Genomic DNA, 20,148 nt, shown 5'->3' on the forward strand with positions numbered 1-20,148 from the left:
TTTATTAGATATTTAATAACTCAACAGATAACATGGCATCTGTTACTATTTCAGCAAATTGTCTGTTTAAAGAATTACAAGAGAAAGCCTGCAACTTTTATTTGGGTTTAAAGTTTTACTGAATGTAGCCCAACACTCGTAAAGTCATGATGAAATATAAAAGATCATTCCCACTTGCTCTCTAACTGGTTTACACTTCTGAATGATCCATTGTGTCTCATTTAACTGTTCAATTACAAAACAGAATTCACTCTAAATTTGAAACAGAGATATCATTTTAAACGTTTATAATAACAGACATCATGTGCTGTGTGAAAAACATTACACCCAGGTTCTGGTACGAAGATTCTCAGTCATCCAGGTCAAGGTAATCTTAAGTGCTATATCGTAGGCAGCTGGACTTGCTTGAGTTTTTTGAAGATGTTTCACCTCTCATCCAAGAGGCACAAGAGAGTTCTGGAACTGAATAAGCTTCTTGGATGAGAGGCAGAACATCTTCAAGAAAGTCAAGCCAGTCCACTTGCCTACGATACACTTTAAGATCAGGTTCCAGTAATTTCTCGGAACTCGACCGTGTTGACGTCTCCCGAGCTTGGCCTGGACAGACCACATGTCTGCTGCACTACTCTGCAAGCAGCCTTGTCTTAAGCTGTAATCAATGAATGTGAAAGAAGGAATTTGTTGACACTGTGACAGTGTAACTCTCTTGAACATACACCGGACCAGCTGCAGGACTGCAGACCTATTAAGCTAGCAGTGCTTTTTCAAGCACTAATCAATAAATACAGAGTCAGACAGGCTGGCATTACGTTTCAGGAAACTAAGGTGCTCAGAGACGTCCAGAACAGCTGACGACTCCTTTCTATTCTGATCACGGGACAGAATGGGGCTGAAAGAGAGTGAGAGTGAGACAGGGAATAGTTAGACAGAAAGAGGAGAGAAAGATAAGAGACGGAACGAGACTGAAAACCGACAAATGATGAGGATGTACCTCATGTGTCATATTCATACACAAGCATGTGAAAGTAGATTAAAACACATCAGTTCTTCTCTCTTAACTACACAAAAACGACATAGTAACTAGAATTACGGCCTCGCGGTTGCATTCCTACACGAACCCATCAAGGTTCTCTTACAGTTTATATCCATGTCAGTGAAAACATGGATGCTTCACACACAAAGGATCTAAACAATCAGCACAGTTTCAAGATTAGTGTCACTGATTCAGCATCTGACCAAATGTCTCCACTTCTGTTCCTGAGATATGACGCTGAGTTATGTACATAAAAGTGTTTTTGCAGTACATTATGATGTCACAGTGAAGTTGACCTTTGACCTTTTCGATAGAAAATGTCATCACTTCATCATTTTGTCCTATTAGACATTTGTGCCAAATTTGAGGAAGATCCCATAAGGCCTTCTTGAGATATCACATTCACAAAAAGAGATGCACACAAGGTCACAGTAACCATGACCTTTTAACACCAAAATCTAATTGTTTCATCCTTGAGTCCAAGTAGATGTTTGCGCCAAATTTGTAAAAAAATCCCTGAAGGTGTTCTTGAGATATTGTGGTAACTAGAATAGGAAAGATGGACATATGTAAGGACGTACGGACATATGGACAGACAGACAACCAGAATATATAATGCCTCCATGGCTATCGCAAGCACAGAGGCATATAAAGATAAATATGTATGTGCAGTCAAACTTTTAAATGCAATTAAAAACAGTTCTCTTTAAGATCCTGAGATTGTTGTCATGTGAGCAGTAACAGGATTTAAATAGCAAAACAATCATCATACAAAAAATGTCAAAGCAAGTCAGATGAGAGTCACATGAAAGGTTCAAAAATGTCTAAAATTCACTTCACTGTGTTGTGTTCAAGAGGCTGCAGTTCAAAAGGATGAAACACGGGTTCTGGTGCTGAGTCTTTACAAAGTTCAGCTGCTTACCGAGTCCATCTCCAAGTCTCCATGGGACACCAGCCAAGTCCCATCAACAGGGAACAGACCACACAAATTCACTTTTGCCTAATTTACTTGTTCAATAGAGAACAGACAAAAACAACTTCTGTGACTCCAAACAGCAATTTTCACTGAGTGTTTGGGAACTACTCAAAAAGAGGCAGCAAAAGCAGAGAAAGCAGAGTACTGACTGAAAGGATGCTGGTTTAAATTCCAGACTAGATGAGGAAAGTGAAGAGAAACAGTGTCCTCCCCTCAGGAGCCTTTGAGCAAGTGAAGGTCCTCAGAGGTGAACAGGAGAAGGATGTGACTGTACTTATATGACAAAGGATTCGCTGAATTTATAGGATGCTTTTTTAAGCACAGTTTTCCAGAAAAATAAAGATGACATCAACTGTCATCTCAAGAAAAAGCATCAGTCATTTCAGCATTTACGCTCTAGTGACAACAGTAAGTAAGTAAGCTTGACCACAATTGCTTTTGCCTATTCTTGACCTTTGAATCGGCCCACTCCACTGAGTTCAAGTTGACTGATCGTCTGACATGAAACAGCAGTTTAAAAAAAAAAAAAAAGACAACCGATGAGCACCACAGGGGGTCTCGATTAGCCAATCAGCACCATGGGTGGGGCTAATGACACTGTCAAGCTGTGGTCAAATGTTGTCAATAGGTGTGTCAGAACAAGACAGGAGGAGTAATATCAACAATGGTGAGAGCAAGACAGACGAGATAGAAGCTGCTCTAAATTCACGTCTTCTCAATATCGCCTCACTTCATTGTTTGTTTTACTTCGCTCTACTCCACCCTTACAACTCCAGCAAAACAGGTATGGTGACATATTTTTATAAATGATCTGGGTAAAGACATTCCAGAAAAAATACATTTATATGCAGATGACACTGTCATTTACAAGCATGCGCCCTCCATAATGCAAGTAGTGCAAAACCTACAGACTGCATTTCAGCCATTACAAACAGCTCTGCTGAGTTTAAAATTGATTTTAAATGCTCAGAAAACGTTTATGGTCTTCTCAAAAGCTTGCTCACAGTTGCTTGATGATTTTAGCATCTTCACGTCTGACGATAAAGCAATTGAAAGAGTGTCCTCATACAAGTACTTGGGTATATGGATAGATGAGAAGCTTTCATTTAATATACATATTGCTGCTCTAGTCAGGAAGCTTAAAGTGAAGATCTGCTTTTATTTTAGAAATAAGTCTCTTTTTTTTACTTTCCATGCTAATAAAAAACTTGTGGAGGTCACTTTTCTGTCTGTGATTGATTATGGTGACATATTGTATATGCATGCAACCTCCACCATTTTACGTAGCCTTGATTCAGTCTACCATGCATCTCTACATTTTATTACAAATAGCAAGTCACTTACTCATCACTATCTATAGAGCAAAATTGGGCAAACGTCTGGCCGACCTCTGCACCCTTCTGTGTGTCAGCTCTGGTGCCCCAGGTTTTAACAGATCTGGGGAAAACTGCATTCTCCTACTCTGCACCTTGGACATGGAAAAATCTCCAAAAAGATCTAAAAGTAGAAACACTTATATCCATTAATGAATTTAAGGGCATTATAAAGAATGTGGCGACAGAGACATGTGCTTGTTTTTCTTGAGAGGCCACTGTGTCTGAATAGTTGTTGTTTTATTGTGGATTTTTGTTTTATATGTTGTATTTGTTGCATTTTAAACGTGTTTTGATTGGCTGCTACCTCAGCCAGGTGTCTCTTGTAAAACAGATTTTCAATCTCAATGGGACTTCCTGGTTAAATAAAGGTTAAATAAATTTAAAAAATAGCTTGGCATTAGCGTGGACTTTAAATTATGTTAGATTCATGTGGATACATTAGCCTTAAGTGATTTATGTAGGGAAAACTGAGCGGTCGTAATGCCACACTGAAGATGGAAATGGAGCGTAATGAGTCAACAGTGCTGTCCTGTATCAGGTAACCATTGCTTCCCAACAATGACCAAGTGTTTCTTTTTATTGTAACAACACATTCTCACTCCCAACCCGTCACATATCGCCGCTTGATCAGTGGACTCTCTACATATTACACACTAGGTATCCTGGGTGCATCTCTTGTTGACGTTCTGGGACGGCGTGTCTTTTGAAAATACACTTCAGCTTTTACAGGAAATGTTCAGTTTGTTTGTTAGATGCATACAGTGTTTTTCAAAGTAAACTTACAACGTAAAACACTTAATGTCCAGTGTTGCTGGACCCATCTGACGACACAAGCATATGATGTCATCCTGTCAGATCAGAAAGCGCCTCTATCGTTCCAACAGATTCCTTAAGTGAAAACAATCGTACACAGAGTAATATTACAGTACAATATTGATTGGCTTTTATGCTAATGCTAGCTGAAGTTGGGAAAATTAATGAGCAGCTATGAAATAATTTGTTAAAAGACTTCTAACTGATGTCGTTGGCTAACTCCTCTTTGACAAGTTCTCACGTTCGTTTGTGAAGAAATGGTTTTATTTTTTACGTGTTTAAGTTCAATGTCTTCAGCAGGCTAAAGCCAATATGTTTGTGTTGTCAGTGTGAGACATTGATCAGGGTTGTTTGCGATCCTTTTCCCTCCTCTGGAAGGAAGCTGAGAAGTTGGACCGTTGTTATGGCGATAGTGGAACCAGCCTTGCCAGGGTGTCTGCGGAAACTGAGTGTAACCATAACAACGACGGAACTCTCCTCTAGAATGCTGCTGTGTTTAAGACCCCTCGAGACACACACACACACACACACACACACACACACACACACACACACACACACACACACACACACGCCCACTGGCTGACTGCCAAATAGAGATGCAGCCCACATCCAAACCAGAGCTCCACACTCAGAGTAAAAAGTTTCTCTGACACATGAACCCCAAATTATAAAACTTTATGATGTATTCTCTTTCAAACTTTTGCTTTTTTTTAAACTTACTCTCCTGGTTCAAAGGATGAGCCATCCTCTTTGTGCATATAAACTAGATGACAAGTCACTGCTCAGACACAACCCCAACTCACTTCACCCAAAAACCGGAACCACGGGGGGTCGGAGCGAAAGCAGAGTAGAGAGAGGAGTGGAGTGCAGAGAGAGACAGAGACAGTGAGACAGTTGCCTTATTTAGGGATTTTCATTTTGGAGAAATAGCCAAGAAAATCCCAAACTCCCTCACATGAGCCTCACAAGAGAAACTGGCACTTCTTCTGGGTGAAGAGACAACAGCTCCTTTAGCAGCTAAATATGTATCTGCCTGCTACAACCTGAGGGACTAACAGCTGATATCATATCTCATAAATTAGGAATTGCTCTATATTCAGTAATGTATTCAAATGCATTAAACAGTGGACTATATTGTATAGCAATAAAAAAAAGAACTGCAGCAGTATAATAAAGAATCTGTACGCGATACATATGTAATGAACGAATGTGTAATATGTGAAATATGAATCTTTTTTTATGAACTGCTTTGGCAATAACATATTTTTGGTTATGCCAATAAAGCTTTTTGAATTGACAGAGAGGGACGGAGAGGGAGATCATTACCCAGCAGCCTTCAAAGCTATTTCCCAGTTTGTCACAAACTGTGTGTTGACCAGTCTCAGTTACAGCCAGTGCAGGTATGATGAGCAGTGTCACCTCTCTGACAGCTATCCGGCTCCGAACCGTAGTTGGGAACAAACTGGCTTATTAGCATTTAGCTAAAGGACAGAAAAGCGAGGCGTTCGGGTGCTGTTTACCAACAGTTGCTTTATTGCACTTTCCAGCAAAGAACAAAATACATGACCTTCTCATGAGGTGATGCTGTAGCCCTGAGCTCATCTAGACACGTGTATGCTGGCCATCATCACTTGGTGTGAGTGGGAATCTTCAGGCACCTCACGATTCAATTACGATTCAGAGGGCTACGATTCGATGATAAAATGATCGAGGCATCAAATTTTATACATGATATTTTTTTCTCACTGTGGGACCACTTGATAGTTTAAAACACTGCATACTGTATTTGTAGTGATACATAATTAAATACACAGACAAATTTATCTGCATACAGTGTGGCTCTTGTCCAGCTACCTTTTCCCTTCAACCTTATAGCTAAAATGCTTCCATGAACCTGAGAGTGTCAGTCGCATGTATCCATCACATTAACCCACTGTAGGAGATCTTTGCCAGCATAGTGTCCACTGTTTTCAGACTGCATCGTAATAGTTTGCAATTCACATCCTGTTGAATAATAAATGTTTTACAGCTTTTTTATTTTAAAAGTTAACTGCATTAATAAATTAATTAAGTCATGTGAAAGCATCTTACAGTCTCCTGCCTGTATAAGAAGAAGAAAATAAGGGGGAGGCAGCGCGCTCTGCTCCAGCAGCAGAGTGCAGAATCTCTGCTGCACCTTCAGCTCTGGGAAAAGTCAAGACACTGAGCAGGCCAGCGAAAGTGTTTTTTGAGTTAAACCGAACTGAGAGTTATTTTCTTCTTTACAGAGGTCTTTTAAGTTGGTCAATGCCGCGGTGTGTGCAGGTTTTGTTTGCCTACGTTACTGCTGATTGCTGCGCCTCTCCCATTACGTTAGTCTCTGGGGGGTGGCAAAGTACTGACAACATACTTCACGTTTGTCTTCCAAATTTCATTATTTAGACGTTACAGTAAATTACACCGTGCTGCAACCGCTGACTTATTTGAGGATAAATAAGTTAATTCTGGTGTGTCTGTGCTGTAGACTGTTCGGTTGCTACATTGCTCTCATATTTGAGTTCCGCCTCTCTTGTTCAATCTGCAAAATGCAATTCATAAACATTTAGATAACTGACATTTGTGAATTGATCCCAAATCGTTCATGTCTGCATCGCAATGCATCTAAGAATCAATTATTTCCCCCACCCCTACCTGCCACATGCGGTCTACACTATCAAACACACGAGGGAGCGCTACTTCCAACAACACACACCGATGCACATGTCACACTCACAGGTTACCCACAAGGCCCCCGACATAAAGGGGAAAAGGGTCCAGTGACAACAGTGATTTTTTGTCGTCTACCTCTGAAACTTGATATATTTTTAGCCAATTAATGATGTGGAGTGGTTGGTAAGGTAGGTACTTTAGTAGTCAAATGAAATTAAAACCACATAGAACACTGCAAAATTGTACTAATATTCAGTCATTCATCCTCTTGAGGGTCGTGGGGGGGACTGTGGGAGGAAGCCAGAGTGCCCGGAGAGAACCCACGCTGACACGGGGAGAACATGTAAACTCCGCACAGAAGGGCTCCCACACCCGGGATCGAACCGGCAACCCTCTTGCTGTGAGGCGACAGTGCTAACCACCACACCACCGTGCCGCCCCTGTACTAATATTTTTTTTTTTTTTAAAAACGTATATATGTTGGATCAAAGTTGAGTTTATCATGTTTTTTGTGGAGAATCTGTGAAAAAAAAAAGATTTCATAATTCTCAGAACGTGTCGTGCATTTTAATACAGAATATATATTGTCAGAGCTGGTGTTTCCCGCTCTGACTGTGATGTTACTTTACATGGAGGCCATTGGAATAAGATCTAAAAGGACATTTCTATTTCAGAGACGGGCGAGAGTACGATGTGGATGTATCGTGAGATTTCAGATAAAGGCAGGAGGAGTTAGAGGGGAGGGAGACAGAAAGAGGGAGCATGACAGTGACATAAATATTCAGGGACAGAGATTAAAGTCTCAAGTCTAAAGAGAATCTAAGAGGATAGTAAAAAAAAAAAAAAAAAAAAGACCCTCCCAGAGTCCGCGGGGGGTTCCTGCTATCAAAGCTTTGGCCGCAGCATGGGCCGAGTCAACAGCAGCATTTGGTGTAAGAGTAGAGGGAATGTTGAAGGAAGCTTCACAACTACATCGAGTTGAAACTGATGAACACATGAAGCAAGATCACATGTCAGCAAAGACGTAGGAAAGTGCAGAGATTATACACACACAGGCCTGCACGCTGATAAATAAACAAAAATAATTATATACATATCAGCAGAGACAACTCCGATCAATGAGATGATTTCCAGTGTTATGTGTATAATGAACTGCTTGTTATGGAGAAAAGCAATTAAGAGCATGGTTAGCCTGAGGCCAGTGAGCTCCCCAATGCTGCTCAAGTGCCTTCGCTCGGTGCATAATCCATCTCAGAGCTTTTTGTCTTTGGTTTCCTTTCAATATGCATCCTAATCTCACAGCAGGGCTGCCTGAGGGTTCACCTCAGGTTTGGTCCCAGTTATGGTTCTGATGCACGACTCACTGTTGGTGGTGCATCGTCACTGACTCAGGTAGGAAACCCATGACACACACATGCACGCAGCGCGGCGTGGACCTGCTTGCTGCTGCTCGTGATGAACTTCCCGCCTACATTTGAAAACACCACAGCCTCTCCATCGTGACTTACTGTCAGCTGCACCAGAGGAGAAGGAAAACAAAGAGTGGAGGCGAGCAGCGAAGAAGGAATCCTCTCCTCTCCACCTAAATCGCTGCTTGGCTGGGTGTGTTTCAGCACCACGGACAGCAGCCAGCAGCTCCCAGGCTTACTTTTAATCTTTAAGTGTCCCCACATCGCGTGCTTACAAATACAACTTGAGGGAATGAGTATTTTCTGTCACTGAGCGACTGTATTTTGTGTGTACAGATAATTTTCATGGTGAACCATAACCGCAAATTTTACTGGATAAATAATTCATATCAAGGTCATTTTGTTTGCATGTGGTGTGGGCATGTTTGCATACATGTGCACTAAATGCTGCTCCTCCTGCAGAGCATAATGAAACTCGCCTACACAGAGAATAATATATGAAGCAGCTCAGTCAGGCATAGTTAACCTGAGCATTCACATTAGCTCCTGATTATAGCTTGTAAATGTGCCAGGATTATCTCGCAGGCTTTCCTGAACTCCTCTTGGGTTTTAGTTTCATTTCTTTTTTTACAATTCTCACAAATATGATCATTTTGAAACAGGAAATTTCCCCTAAATGACCCAGTTTACCCCTTAAAGACCAATTAATGAACTGCTTACATGCACAGTTATATAACAGGACTTTATATCTCAGTGGTGCACAGTGGTACCCACTGAATAGACGGCGCTAATAATTAGTGTGTGCACATGGCTGGAGCAAGAAAAATGAGAGCAGGCTAAAGTGCAGTTTAGCTGTTCGCAATTATTTGTTGAGGACCACGAGCTAGCAAAGTGTTTGTTGTCGTCTCAGTAGTGTTGCTTCCTGAGTTTCTTCACTTCTTATTTCACACACAAACACACACACACATATACATACATGGATGAACACACTGTCACACTGAGTATGAGTGTTGGGTTTGTGTCTGTTGGGCACTGTGGTGATGACTTCACCCTCTGTTTAGCAGCGTAATCCTCAGCTGAAAACACAACACCATATTACCAGCTCAGCATCTCTCTCAGTCTGTTTACTTCACTCTTCTGTTTTTCTTCGGTCTCTTTCTCTGCCTCTTGATAACTGATGTGATCACTTACTCATCTTCCATGTCACTAAAAAGCACTTAGGAAAGCCATTAACCTGAGTTAAAGCTAACACAACAAAACGCTGTCTTCACATTTTTTACAGTCATTATTTTTATGATTATAATATCATTTCATTTGCATTTCATTGGTCATTGTTGACCTTTGTCTCTACCCAGCCACATGTAAATGCACCGGCTACAGAGTGACCTAAATCCTTTCATCATGTGCTGGTTTTATACGTGACATTAACGTTATACTCTGTTGTAGCATGCTATAACTGTCAGCAGTTTCCACTGCAGAACACTGACCTGGTTAGATTCCAGCGTCTGGGGAAACATGCTGGATCTTTTCCCAATTAGATGTTTTCTCTTCTGAGAATAGCTCTTATTTTACAGAAGCTGTATGATTAAAGCTATAAATCTGGGTCAGTAAACACTCTCTCAGGAATGACAAGTTGCTAAATGCTTCACTGTGATTGTTTAACATGTTCAAAGCTCAGATCCAGACGGCTTAAAGTGACCGAGCAGGTGGAGGTTCTGTTTCCTGGTCAAGGATGCGGCTGCACATACACCCAGGCTGGCAGACTGTAATGCTGATTAGAGTTTTTATTTCCTGGCAGAAATAATCCTATTCATTAAGACAACCTTTAATGGACCCAGGCAAAGAAAACTGAAGAGGCACTTATATTATTAATGTCCTCTGATGTATTTCTTTAGACTGACTAGCAGAGCCTACAGGCTGTCTAACCTGCCTGGTTGTCTGGGTGAAGATACTGAAGGTCCTCAACATGGATCAATATGAATAAGAAGATTTATCAGTGCATATAGTTTATCCTTTCAAACCATCTGTCCATCAAGCTGTACAAATAATCAAAATGAGCATCCAATCAGTCTGGATTTATCCACATGTTTGAGAGGATGATCACCACACAGCTAACATGTTTTAAAAAATTAAGTTTAAAACATACAGAAGTCAATATCTGCATGTAAAGAATGCTCATTGGAAATATCATGCATCGATATTTACAAAACGCAAAGTCACGTTTGTCTTTGTGTTTTTGGTTGTCAGTAAGTGTTGCTCCCACAGTCCGACATGCATGTAAGCGTGAATAAGTTTGTCCACATGTGTTAGCCCTGTGATGCCTGGGACCTGACCTTTGAACCCCAGAATGAACCCCAGAATGAGTTGACCGATTCTGGTCCGGCTTCATGACATGAAACATCGGTTTCTCGGTTAAAGTAAAAAACAACCAACAAGCACTGTAGGGACACTGATGAATAACCAATCCACGCCATGGGCAGGACTAACACCGCAGTCAAGCTGATGCCTGTGGGCTGATCCCATGGATGGTTTATAAAAATCCACAGACAGCTAAAAGTCTGTGGATATTTTGCTGTGAGTGTTTTTCCATCACACAGCAGGGCAGGTAAAAGAGCTTCACCTGTTGGAGGTGAGCTGTTCACAAAGGTGCAGTAAGAGCCTGTTGTCTGCAGCTCTTCATCAACATCTCACTGTGGCTGTTTCTGATTTTACTCTTCCTCTCTGTGGAATTAGTGGAGTTGTTTTTATCAAAGAAAAGCCACCAATTCAGTGATAAACACATTTCACGCAGGAGAGAAACTAAACCTCAAACCTCAAAGATTCAGTTAGAAGCTACAAAAGTACAGAGAGCTGAACACAGAGACTCTAAAAACACCTTTCTCTGGTCTCCTGCACAGACTGGACATGAGGAGGAGAAGGAGGAGAAGGAGGAGAAGGGGGTTGTGTCTTCTCAATATCGGCCAGCATCGTAGTTTGTTTGTTCACTCTGCTCCACTCTTAAAACCCCGGCAAATCAGGTATGTTGTCATGGCTACGCATCAGTGTGGACTTAAGATGACATTAGATTGAAGCAGATATGTGGGGCTTAGTGATTGGTTCGGGAAAATCGAACCTCCTTCCCCAATGGAAATCAGTTAGAGTGGACGCAATGTCAGACTGGAAATGGAAACGGAGTGTGACGAGTTGACAGTTCTGTCTGACATCAGGCAAGCTCTGTGATGACCTGGCGACCTGTCCAGGGTGCACCCTCTCTCTCATGATTTGCCCCCCATGGGACCCACACAGGATCAGTCAAGTTGAACAGAAAGTGTGCATCTGAAAAGACAGCTGGTTGATGCATTTGATTGGCTGTAATTTCACTGTTATTGCTAAATTACAGCGTAAAGATGTCTGAGGAGTATCAGCGAGACTCACTGAAGCTTTTCACAGGACAGGGAGAGAGAGAGAGAGAGAGAGAGAGAGAGAGAGAGAGAGAGAGAGAGAGAGAGAAGGATTGCCTGTTTCCCATGTCGCCGAGGGAGATGAGAGCAACACTGTATAATACAACACACAAACCTCTAAAAACAGACTAAATTAGCAAAGAGAGTCTGTGTGATGTGTGCTTGTTAACTCGTTGCCTTGAGATGGGATTAAAAGGCCAAGCTAGCACCCTGAGGAGAAGAGGAGGGGGAGACGGAGAGGAGGAGTGATGGAGCGGGAGCAAAAGCAATCAGCTTGATTTGCTGTCAGTTTCCATAGGCGATGTGGATATTTCAGTATTGAGAATAATCGCTTGCCAGTGTGAGAGTCACAGGAGAACGGGGAGAGAAGAGAATTCCTCAGAGACGTACAGTAGCTTCTAGTATGTAAAAGCTTCAGGCGGGAGGATCAGCAGGCTCGGGCAGAAATACTAAAACAAGTCTTTGAGGGAAAGAGGGCATAAAAACACATGATCACACATGTAAGCCATGTTTTATTATAGACCCTAATATTAGCTCTTATGGAGCTGCAGAACAGGTCCAAAGCCTTTTCTTACAGTTATTCAATGTGCAGTGAACCCACCAATACTTTCTTATCTAAATTTTAATCACGGAAATTCCTTCTAGATACAGCTTGTGGAAAAGCATCAAATGTCGTCAAAGTAATTTCAAAGATTTTCATTAAAAAAACATCTGATAAGTCACTGTCTATCACTGAGTGAGGTAACACCATGGTAACTGAGCTTATGGCCCACAGAGGAAAGCTGTCACATTTGCCATATCCAGCCAAACTGGACTGGGGCGACATTGCCAGAAAAAAAAAAAAAATCACGTGGTGCCCAATTGGTGACGTGTTTTCCACCACTCAGCAGAGGTTGGTCTGCTAGAAAGGGTGGGCAGAGTTAGCACCACACACTTGCTCTTTAAACTGTGTGTGAAATGGACTGCACTTGTGTAGCTCTTTGCTAGTCCTCCTACCACTCAATGTGCAGCCACAAGTCACATTCACCCATTCACACACACGTTCATACACTGGTGGTGGAGGTTACCATACATGGTGCCACCTGCTACTCAGTAACCATTCACATGCTCTCACACATCGATGGAACAGCCATCAGGAGCAATGTGGGGCTCAGTGTGTTCCACATGTGGACTGGAGGAGCCGCGGATCGATCTTCTGATTATTTTTCAGTCTCTGCCATCATTGCAAGTAAACACTTACTGTGGCCCAACAAGCAAAGATAAGTGTGATGACTACAGACTAATGATTGTACACAAAGATGGATGACAGCTCCACAACAGAGATAGCCTGGTTCCAGACCATAGACCCCGCCCACTCAACTGAGTAGGCTTGCATCTCTGGTCTGGCATACTGCAATGAATTTGTGATTTATCTCGTCCAAACGATGGAAGGACCAATGAACGCCGGGGGTGGGGGCGGGTCTAGCGATTAGCCAATCAGCGCCACGCTGATGTCAAGCTGTACGCCAGTGGGTAACTGGTGAGGATAGCAACAATGGCGACCGCTACAGATCCTACAGACCACATTAATGATGCTATCGAGGTATTTCGCCACTACTTGCTTTAATGGAGGACCAAATTAAGGAAGCTGCTAAACTGGATTTAACGGCGATGCAGCTGGGCGTGCACGACGACGGAGACATTTTAAACTGGCAATGCTCGCTTGTTTTCGGCACCCCCGGGGCATGGATACTAATGGCGTCAGATTCTGGGTGAGTCGTTGATCTCTACTGATTGGTTAGGGAAAAATCAAATTCCCTCCCCCTTGTAAATCGCCTTCAGTGGAGGTGATGTCAGACTGAAGGTTCTGGGAGCTTCAGTCTGACACTCAGGCTACAACAGAGAAGCCAAATCATCTCAACTACCCTACTGCTGGCTGGCTGCAGTATAACTTATAAACCCCACCTCCTCCATGTTAGGGAACGGGACATGGGCCAAACAACACAGTGAGTTTTCACGTCTACATATTACACAGTAGGTATCCTGGGTGCATCTGTTGTTGACGCTCTAGGACGCCATGTCAATTTACACCTGTCACATGCATTGTGTCTTTTTAAAATACACTTCCATTTTCACAGGAAATGTACAGTTTCTGCTCATAAGATGCATGAAGTCTTGTTCAGCATACACTTTTAATTTCAGTAAAACACTGCATATTCACATTTATTTCGTGGTGCAACAAATGTACGTTGTTAGGGTTACAAAAAACATCATGGTATGGCTCAACATTCATACAGGAAGCAAACACAGGCTTCGTGGGTCAAAGTCTGGTGTTGTTGGACGCATCCACCACCCCTAATGCCTGCACTATAGGGACTTTCCAGGTCCTTAAACTACATTGTAGTCCGGTGGCGTTATGAACTGATGCAGTCCAACAGCATAAAATTCTACCACTAAAGGATGCCTGTTTTTCATCAGTGTCTTCAGTGGAAATCAAGACCGAGCGACAGTATTTGACAACTTCGAAATGTGAACGGGTTGGCCAAACTAAAAGATCAAACACATGTCAAATGATCTTTTCCCAAAGACGGATTTTGTCATTTTAGGTCGTTCTTATCACGCTGATATATGTTCAAGTGTTTGTTTTTATTACTTATTAAATGCTACATAAAGAAGGTGTAACGTCATGACTGACAGCTGTGTGTCTATTGGCATGCTCGGGATCAATGGTGCTGCTTGTGATGGAGTCGGATGGGTGTATGGGCAGGAACTTGATACCTCAGCTCCACTTCCCAATCGCTACTGTGCTGACTCTGGCTCCAAATGATGTCATCGGCACAAGATGTTAGCGCCAATATCCAAGTTATTTTAGCTTGGCTAACTAGTGCACATTCGTAGAAAATATAACAAACTTTTTCATTTTCAGAAGAAAGTAAACAGTTAACAATCTACAACTGACGGGTGACGAATCTTTAGGAAGACCTACAATTACAGCTCATCACCATGTGCCACCAACGAGAGCAAAACAGAGATTTTCAAGACTGTACCTTTAAGGTACAGGACGAGATTTTCTTTTGAGGAAGGTTATCATTTTTCTAAAAGCAGAAATAATATTGTTTTATCTTGTAATTATGTGAGTTGCAAAGCATACAGAAACATGTCCAGAAGCTTTACAGTGAAAAAAATTCAACATAAAATAGGCCACTGTAACCATTATTTTCCTGATGCATTTTTATTCATCTGTTAAAGTTTTATCAAAATAAGAGCGAGGCTTTTTGAGATTCACCTGACATGTGACATTTGACAGATAGACAAAGCCTGACCAGAGACAAGAGAAACAAATGACACGAGAAAGGTCATTAAAGTGTGTTTAAAGATGTCTGGCAGCTCGCTCCATCATCTAGGAGGAGCCCCGATCGGGAGGCAACACACAGCCTCTCCTACTGGATCTCTCCATATGAAAAGACACTACAGTGACAGATGAGCACGAGCACCGGCAGCAAAATGAAAAGCCGGGTCGGGATAAATAGGTCAGAGGGAAAAAAAAGTGGAGAACAGAAGAGGAATAAAAACAACAGACAAAGAAAACAAAAGGTGCAGTGCTTGACACAAGAAGGACATCCTTTACACATCTGTCACTTTGACTGTGACCCACTTTGATCACTGTGAACGCTCGTGCACGCCTGTTGTGGGTGTGAGAGATGTGGTGTGACGTGTATGTGTGTGTGTGTGTGTTTCTCCTGCCACTGACCTGACTAACATCTTAACAGGAGTCACATTTGTGGCCCTGTAGTGTTTGTTTTATCTTATTATCTGCAGGATGTTTCACTCCCACGGCTCAGTCTGCATCTCAAAAACATGTTTACAGGTTTGAATGACATTTGGTGGACACTGAGTGAGCTCAGGTCAAGGAACAAGGGCAAATCAGTCCACTTGAATGTAAATGAAACAGAATTACTGTGCTTAGTGAAAATGACACCCGGTAGCAGGTGCATTTCATAACGAGTGTGTCTGGGATGTCTGTACATTTGTCCATCTGTCTGTCTCTGTGTCTGTCTGTCTGTCTGTCTGTCTGTCTATGTGTGTGTGTTCTGTGTTATCTGTGAGTGTGAGAACTGAGTGCTATGCTGTGCAGCCCTGGGGGAGGTGAAGCCGCATTCAGGAACCTCTATGGGCGCCACAAAGCTGCATTCATCCAACTGAATAGCTGTTTTCTACAACCAGGCACTAGTCATCCCAACTCCATTGGAAGGCCTCTATGAGTTACCACTCTCCCTGCCTTGGTATGCAAAGCCTTATCCAGCAAAAAAAACACAAATGGCTGGATTAACAAAGGACACAAAACACACTTACATGAAAACACTGAACGGATACGTGACTCTCCAGTTTCAGAGGACGGACCCTCAGTTCTCATCCCGTCTTTCTAATAGATTACGGATTTCCTCTTTTCTTTCATCTTTTGTGCACCTGCTCAGTCGTTACTTGACTTTCATATGCCAAGGATAATTTCCAGGCACTGTGAAGCCAAAGTACAGCAGCAATTTGCATATGACATGCAGAGGGATGTCACGGCGCAGGTTAAACACACGGATGTTTCCAAGTGACTGTTTCAGTGTAGACAATTCCCCCTTTAGATGACTTTCAGCCCAGGTTCCAGAAGCGAATGTCGGATTTGTACATTTCTGCAAATACATTACATTTGTATGTTTCATACGTATCATATTGACGTTACTTAAGTGACGTAGTATGAGCTGACTTTATCATCGGGAGGAGAAGGGGATGGTGGAGGGTTTGACACCTGCAAAGCATCAGACCAGCCAAATCACTTATCAAACCAACAACAAGACCGACTGGGATTTGACAAGTCATTGCTGTGTTTCCATCAGCTTTTTAGGCAACAGATGTGGGTGTTTTGTAGCAACCTGTCACTATTTTTCCAGTTGCACAAAAAGCAATTGTTTTTACCGAAACATAGCTGCTTGTCCTGACAGGATTGTGCCCCTTGAACGGGGTATTTTAAGCTAAAATATGATCTTTTTCTCACCAATACAAAGTGTTTTTGTGCCTAAATAACCACAGCGTAGTTGAAATGTAAAGTGTAATCATACCAGCTACAGAATGAAGTGCAAATATAACATTTTTGGTTTGCAGAACATACGTTACCAATGGTTTTTTCTAGCACCTGGTTTAATAATTTTACAGTATCAAATAATAGACCTTATGGCAGGAACTTGCTGACTTCACTAAAAGATAAATAAGTTCACATATACATTGTGAACATGTGAGCGTCTCTATGATTGTGCTTATTAAATGGCTACTCTCTAGTCTTCACTGAATCAAATGTTCCCTCTGCTGATTTCAATATCTATAGTTGTCTTCCCACTCTGTTGCACTGTGGGATCACGGTGCTGTTGTCCTTGTATCATGCACGCACTGTGAAACCTTGTAAACTGTGAGGCAATTCTGATTCTGATGTTAAAAGGCTGCTCGCAGAGTAAATCAAGACGCCCCAGCATGCAGTCACAGCTGGAGTCTACTGAAGGTATCAAGCAGCAGGGGAGAAAAAAAACACACAGCCTCTCATTCAAATTCAGGTAATGTCTCTTTCCAATTAACAGAGTGCCGGAGTCATGATTCCACACATTGACTTCCTGTCAGCAGAGTCCCTGCTCCCTCCCACTGCAGATTGGTGGAGAGTTTTGCCTGATAGGTCACTTGGAAAGGCCCAGGCAGCTGTCAATCGATACCTCGGACTATCAGGGGGGAGGTCTGGCACCTCATTTGGAATCCTCATGCTAATTTTGTTGGACTGTGGAGGTTAAGATTGTTTTTCATGCCATGCCTCCACTGAATATGTGGTCTCAGGGGTGCATTTAATCAAAACAGGGTTACAAAGTTTATGAGACAGTTCATTAAAAACTCTAAATCTCACTGTTTTGTAAAAGCGACTGCAGCGCAGATTGGACGCTCCTCTCGGGGTATTAACTCAGCAAAGCAGCTGAGAAACTATTACAACTGGGAAAATGTCTTCTGATGAGCGCCGAGATCAAGAGAGCATTTTCAGAACTTGACTGCTCTGACTTGAATGGGATTTCCCGAGGAGCTTATTGAACATGACCTGGAGCTGTAATATCACTCTGAGGGCTGACTACAGGGAACACGGGAAATGGTAGAGAGGAAGTGCTATGCTGAAAATCAACGCAGACCTCAAAGTGTGTACAAGACGGGCAGTTTGGATGACTGAACTTTTTCTAAGCTTCATCAACTAGACCACAAAACAAAAATATATAATCTGGAGAAAACCTACAGGTGGAACAAAGTGGCACCTCAGGAAACTCAGCAGGTGAAGCTGTATAGAACGCAGCACAAAACAACAGAGGATACATGAGGATGGTACAGACGCAAGAAAGCAGTCAGCAGTGTTATGAGATAGGCCCACGAGTGTGTGGCAAGGAAATGACTGTGTGCGGTAACAGATACAGAGGGGTGGGGTGTGGTGGGGGGGCTCAGGAAGAGAGGGAAGGAGAGAGACAGAGAGAATAATTGAACGCTGGATCATTGGCTAATGGCCCTTAAACCACCAACTCTCCTCTGAAAACATTCACTCTCGTTATACTGCAATATAATAGTGGATGATAAATCACTGCTGTCCTGCTGCAGAGTCACCTGCGCTGTCTATTAACACGGACCTGATACATCCAGTGTGCTGTTCCTCACATCATCGCATCCTTTCCATGTTGCCCACAGTTTCTGTGTTCATATATATTTACATCAGGTGCACAGCCCCACATCTCAACAAGCCTGTGAAATGATGTCTGTCCTCAACACGGCTATAAGGAGAGCTACCGTTAGACTCTATCATAGTGAGATGCCAAAGCAAGTGCCACAGAGCATTTGAAAACACACACAGTCAGATTAGAAATGTTGATACAATATGATGCCACAAAATGCACACTCTGCACAGACACATAACTAAAAGAGAATACTATAAGAGTTTGTGGGAATATTGTAGACACAGCATAGAAAAATATAAAGTGTTATAACTCCCTGCAGAGTTCCACAGACCCACGGGCGTCCCTTCAGAAGTGTTACAGAGGAAGAAGACTCGGATCTCATCTCAAATTACCACAGAGGAAGAAGCAGCAGAATTAATCTTTATGACCAAATCACCAAATTATCATTAAATAGCATGTAATAAACAGCAGCTGGACACAATCCCCAAGCACCTTATCAGCTCTGCTCCTGTGCACAGGACATCCAGATAAACACACACACACAGCCGGACACTGCACCCACAAACAGACACACAAACATCATGGATGCACTCACCCACTCCTATCTTCTCGTCCTCCGTCGGCGTCCACATGATGTCCCGGTGTGCAGAGAGCAAAATCCCCAACAAAGTATAATCACCCGGTGCGTCGCTTCATGGAGATCCTACGGAGGTTTCACCAGAGAGGGGGGAGAGACAGAGGAGGAGGACCGGAGAGGAAAAGTTTACTTCAATTGCTCAGGGTGATGGGATGGAGAAATAAATAATCACTCTTCAGGTGTCGCAGTGGTTTTAAACGATGAGCAAGTGATGTGTTGTTTCATATCCCGTCAGGTTTGGAGTGACGCATGGTGCGATGTGTTGGTCCATCTCTGCTGAAATCCTCCAGCAAAATAACACCAAGACTCTGACAGAGATGTTTGGCTTCACAGTGATGTGACACAAATAAATCTGTCAGGGTGGATAGATAAGCAGCCTGAGGTCAAGGCTGCGAGTGCTGTACCACAAACACTGCGAATCCCCAAAGGAGAGCTGCGCTGTGGGATATCTAAAAAATACAACCAACCCACAGTTTGAAGACTACAGCACACAAACTATGTTATCAAAGTATGTGAGCGCGCAAGTCCACACTGGAAAATGATGAAATCATTCTCGTGCTTCCCGTTAAGTTTCTCCCCGCCGCCTCTTGCTTTGCAGTGATCCCCTTTTCCTCACCAGTGCAGCATCTCTCAGCCTCTCCAGCTCCCGTTACCCCGCTCTTTGCTCACTTACGCATGCATGTCCCCCGATGGACCGTTTTCTGCAGCTGTCAAACTTGTTGTGAGCAAGATGAAGAAACAAAACACACACACAAGACAGTCCGGTCCCGCCTGTGCTCGGTGTCGGTGTGAACCGACCGGGAGAGAGTCGTGCCCAGCAGCAGCAGCAGCGGGAGCAGGGAAGCCTACATCAGTTTAAGAGGATCAGCGAATGAAAAGCCTACAGATAGAGAGTGTTACATGACCGAGAGAGGGAGATAATGTGTGTGTGTGGGGGGGGGGTGAGTGTTGGTCCGCTGCAACCACCCGACTGTTAAAGGTTAGTATTTGTGACATGACGCGCACATACAGTAGTTAATCCTTTATGTACAGTGGGCCTGTGTGTGTATGGGGCAAAGAC

At 42.8% G+C, this 20,148-nt stretch overlaps 1 protein-coding gene across 1 annotated transcript in view; it reads right to left on the bottom strand.

Moving 5' to 3' along the window:
- Positions 1-19,886, bottom strand: part of LOC126385738 (dedicator of cytokinesis protein 3-like) — a 305,180-nt gene extending 285,294 nt beyond the window's left edge. Inside the window, exon 1 of the mRNA XM_050037648.1 lies at positions 19,047-19,886. Within this exon, the coding sequence (XP_049893605.1) occupies positions 19,047-19,083 (37 nt within the window). The 5' untranslated portion in view covers positions 19,084-19,886. The remainder of the gene's footprint in view (positions 1-19,046) is intronic.
- Between the last annotated feature and the right edge of the window lie 262 nt (positions 19,887-20,148).

The sequence above is a fragment of the Epinephelus moara genome, chromosome 24 (assembly GCF_006386435.1).
Source record: "Epinephelus moara isolate mb chromosome 24, YSFRI_EMoa_1.0, whole genome shotgun sequence".
Classification (NCBI taxonomy): Eukaryota; Metazoa; Chordata; class Actinopteri; order Perciformes; family Serranidae; genus Epinephelus; species Epinephelus moara.